General features: G+C 38.1%; 1 protein-coding gene across 4 annotated transcripts in view; it reads right to left on the reverse strand.

The window, feature by feature from the left end:
• Nucleotides 1-3,117, reverse strand: part of LOC108367395 (E3 ubiquitin-protein ligase MARCH5) — a 4,335-nt gene extending 1,218 nt beyond the window's left edge. The window contains exons 1-4 of one of the 4 annotated variants that reach the window (XM_017622002.1): nt 2,988-3,117; nt 2,643-2,899; nt 741-1,370; nt 484-680 (exon numbers count right to left, since the gene is read on the reverse strand). In XM_017622002.1, the coding sequence (XP_017477491.1) occupies nt 484-680; nt 741-1,352 (809 nt within the window). In that variant the 5' untranslated portion in view covers nt 1,353-1,370; nt 2,643-2,899; nt 2,988-3,117. Of the gene's footprint in view, nt 1-483; nt 681-740; nt 1,846-2,642; nt 2,900-2,987 lie in introns of those variants that run through there. The other 3 variants (XM_017622000.1, XM_017622001.1, XM_017621999.1) reach the window with 3 other exon arrangements.
• Between the last annotated feature and the right edge of the window lie 1,000 nt (nt 3,118-4,117).

The raw sequence follows: 4,117 nt of genomic DNA on the forward strand, positions 1-4,117 counted from the left end.
CCCTCGCAGGCATTACACTTGACTGAGGTGGAGTTGTGGTGTAATCGTCGACGGCATACACAGCAGGTGTAGGTTTCTGGCCCTGGGTTTGACTCGATGCCAGCCCTGAGTAGAAGAATACGTAGTGAATGTAGCCCTATGGNGGACAGCTTCTGAGATACTTCGCCGACCTAAACTGGGTTAGATCGCCGAAACAACAGCCCTTGGTTGGGTAAAACCCGAGTCATTCCGGTACGTAGAACCGGCTGTCGTGGGAATGTCGATCTACCTCTCACGTATCGATATGTACATACATACATTTAGAACGGAAAATCTTTTTGAGAAAAAGTTTCCCCATACGCCGATATTAAGTGGAATTACAATACTCACGGATAANATCTACCTCTCACGTATCGATATGTACATACATACATTTAGAACGGAAAATCTTTTTGAGGGTAAGTTTCCCCATACGCCGATATTAAGTGGAATTACAATACTCACGGATAAGGTATAATGAAGTTCATCAGCGGGAATTTTCGCGCAACACTTCTTCTGTTACGAATCAAGCGGATAACGGCGTCTTCCCAACGAATCATGCGACCAAGCACTAAGCCTACTGGTATTGCAGGCAAGCCGATTAATAATATTAAGGGATCGCCATTTTCCATCAGAGCCAATCCTTTTTTGTGTCCGACAATCTGAAATTTATAGAAATAACTTAATTAAATGCTTATTTGGGACTGCGTTTTTTTTCATACCTGTAGAAAAGTGACAGCTCCATATGTTACAGCTGTCCAATACAAAGAACCAACGAATATACCAGCAGCCAGGAAGGGACTTAAGCGTTTGATTAAATTATCGAAAGCTTCCAATATATTTGCTACTTTACCCATATGTGGGAAAACAATAATATATTCTGTTTGGCACTGCTGACAACTCACGGCTCTCATCGCATTTCCCTTTTGCTTCTCGTCTACCCAGCGATACAAACAACTCTGGTGTACCCATTTCGTGGTACCTCGGCATTTACACGGTTGCACCCACGGCGCCAGACGATTATCTTCATCCGTAGCAAAACAAATCCAACAACTTCGTTCGCCTACTTCATTACCAGCTGCATCGCCGGTTATTGCGTCGAGACCGACACCGACTGATAGTGCGTGCGCTTCCACTGGTGTAGATTGTTTCTGTTCATTTTTCATTTCCGACTTTTCAGAAGTTTGAGCCAATGTCGTCAATTGTGTTAGGGATGTAGCTGATGAATTTCGCACTATTTGGCTTAAACCAGCAGTGGATGATGACACCTCATTTGCTCCAGCTGAGTCAACCGTTACGTCTGATGTAGTCTGATTTAGGTCACTCTTATTCATACCGGTTCTCAATTTGAAATGGGCGTGGACGAAGTATTTTTATGCAGTTCTGAATGTGTTTAAACGAATTGCGGCTCTAAACGTGTATATACATTTCACCCAATCTGGTCTATTTCGCTAGTTCAGCAATATCTTGTAGAAAATATTGTGGAAAAATTGGTTTAGTTTTATACCTGCTTGGCTTTTGCCTTGACCAGCACCTTCCCTTGTCTGCCGATATGTTCGTAGCTGTATCTATGTGCTGAATCAACGTAGCCACTTCTCACATATAAACACTATTGCAAATGTAATTGACAGTTTATACCAGCAATTAAAAACTTTAATTTTTTGCTTGTTTATCAATAGTTTTAGGGTAAAATTTACCTGCCACCAACACTTCTCAATTATAAGAAAAGTTTGGACGAAATTTTAGACATATTCAAGTGTTCCAAAAAATTTGGGAATGATTCGAAATCGAGAAATACTCCGAACACACAAAGAATTGCCAGACTAAAATTATTGTCTTTTTCGATACGTGTTCGCTCAAAACAAGTCGAATTTATACAAGGTGATCAAGGCGAATTTATACAAGGTGGTGTTGATGGCGAATTCTTGGTGTTCATTGTGGCATACCTTTTGCGTCTGGCGCTTTGCTGGCAAAGTTATAAATATCACGCAAAGCTACAAAGTTTTATCTCGCATCAGCTTTAGAAGGTAAAACCATTCTCTAAATTCGTCGGCCATGATTTTTTTCTGACGTTTGCCAAAGAACGTAAATGTATACATTTACGTTCTTTGCGTTTGCAAACATATTAAAATCATATAAAATTGAAAATAAAAAATGAAATTGTTCACAATTGTTGTTGTTTGGGATTTAAAATGAGCATGTGTGTGTGAGCTTGATTTCGAATTTTAAATGTTCAAGTGCATTATAATCGTTCGAATTCATTGCCCATACAATAGATAATTAAGTGATAGTTCGCTCCGTTCCGTCACTTCCAAGGCGAATCTATACAAGGTGGTGTTATCGGATCCGCTGATTTCACGGCGAATTTGTACCTTTTGTCAAAATCATGTGTTTGTCGTAATTTGGCTTTGTACTGATTGTCAAGGAGCGTATAATTTGTTGTTGTAATTTTTGTTTTTTTGTTCTGTTAACACCACCTTGTATAAATTCGCCTTGGTTACTTCCATTATAATCCAGGCATTAATGTCAAAATGATGTGTTTGTTGTAAAATGAATTCGCCTTGTTTACACCACTTTGTATAAATTCGCCTTGGCCACCNATTCATACCGGTTCTCAATTTGAAATGGGCGTGGACGAAGTATTTTTATGCAGTTCTGAATGTGTTTAAACGAATTGCGGCTCTAAACATGTATATACATTTCACCCAATCTGGTCTATTTCGCTAGTTCAGCAATATCTTGTAGAAAATATTGAGGAAAAATTGGTTTAGTTTTATACCTGCTTGGCTTTTGCCTTGACCAGCACCTTCCCTTGTCTGCCGATATGTTCGTAGCTGTATCTATGTGCTGAATCAACGTAGCCACTTCTCACATATAAACACTATTGCAAATGTAATTGACAGTTTATACCAGCAATTAAAAACTTTAATTTTTTGCTTGTTTATCAATAGTTTTAGGGTAAAATTTACCTGCCACCAACACTTCTCAATTATAAGAAAAGTTTGGACGAAATTTTAGACATATTCAAGTGTTCCAAAAAATTTGGGAATGATTCGAAATCGAGAAATACTCCGAACACACAAAGAATTGCCAGACTAAAATTATTGTCTTTTTCGATACGTGTTCGCTCAAAACAAGTCGAATTTATACAAGGTGATCAAGGCGAATTTATACAAGGTGGTGTTGATGGCGAATTCTTGGTGTTCATTGTGGCATACCTTTTGCGTCTGGCGCTTTGCTGGCAAAGTTATAAATATCACGCAAAGCTACAAAGTTTTATCTCGCATCAGCTTTAGAAGGTAAAACCATTCTCTAAATTCGTCGGCCATGATTTTTTTCTGACGTTTGCCAAAGAACGTAAATGTATACATTTACGTTCTTTGCGTTTGCAAACATATTAAAATCATATAAAATTGAAAATAAAAAATGAAATTGTTCACAATTGTTGTTGTTTGGGATTTAAAATGAGCATGTGTGTGTGAGCTTGATTTCGAATTTTAAATGTTCAAGTGCATTATAATCGTTCGAATTCATTGCCCATACAATAGATAATTAAGTGATAGTTCGCTCCGTTCCGTCACTTCCAAGGCGAATCTATACAAGGTGGTGTTATCGGATCCGCTGATTTCACGGCGAATTTGTACCTTTTGTCAAAATCATGTGTTTGTCGTAATTTGGCTTTGTACTGATTGTCAAGGAGCGTATAATTTGTTGTTGTAATTTTTGTTTTTTTGTTCTGTTAACACCACCTTGTATAAATTCGCCTTGGTTACTTCCATTATAATCCAGGCATTAATGTCAAAATGATGTGTTTGTTGTAAAATGAATTCGCCTTGTTTACACCACTTTGTATAAATTCGCCTTGGCCACCTTGTAAAAATTCGCCTTGGTGGTGTTACTGGCGAATTTCGATTTTCGCCACGGTACTTATCAAACTTGTACTTGTCAAAATGATGTGTTTGTTGTAAATAAGGCGAATTAATATTACAACAAACACACTATTTTGGCATTAAGAAGTACCGCGGCGAAAATCTAAATTCGCCGGTAACACCACCTTGTATAAATTCGCCTTGGCTCAAAACTCCTCACTTATAACCTT

Source organism: Rhagoletis zephyria, unplaced genomic scaffold (genome assembly GCF_001687245.7).
Source record: "Rhagoletis zephyria isolate East Lansing unplaced genomic scaffold, Rhagoletis_zephyria_1.1 Rzeph_scaffold_02663, whole genome shotgun sequence".
Taxonomy (NCBI): domain Eukaryota; kingdom Metazoa; phylum Arthropoda; class Insecta; order Diptera; family Tephritidae; genus Rhagoletis; species Rhagoletis zephyria.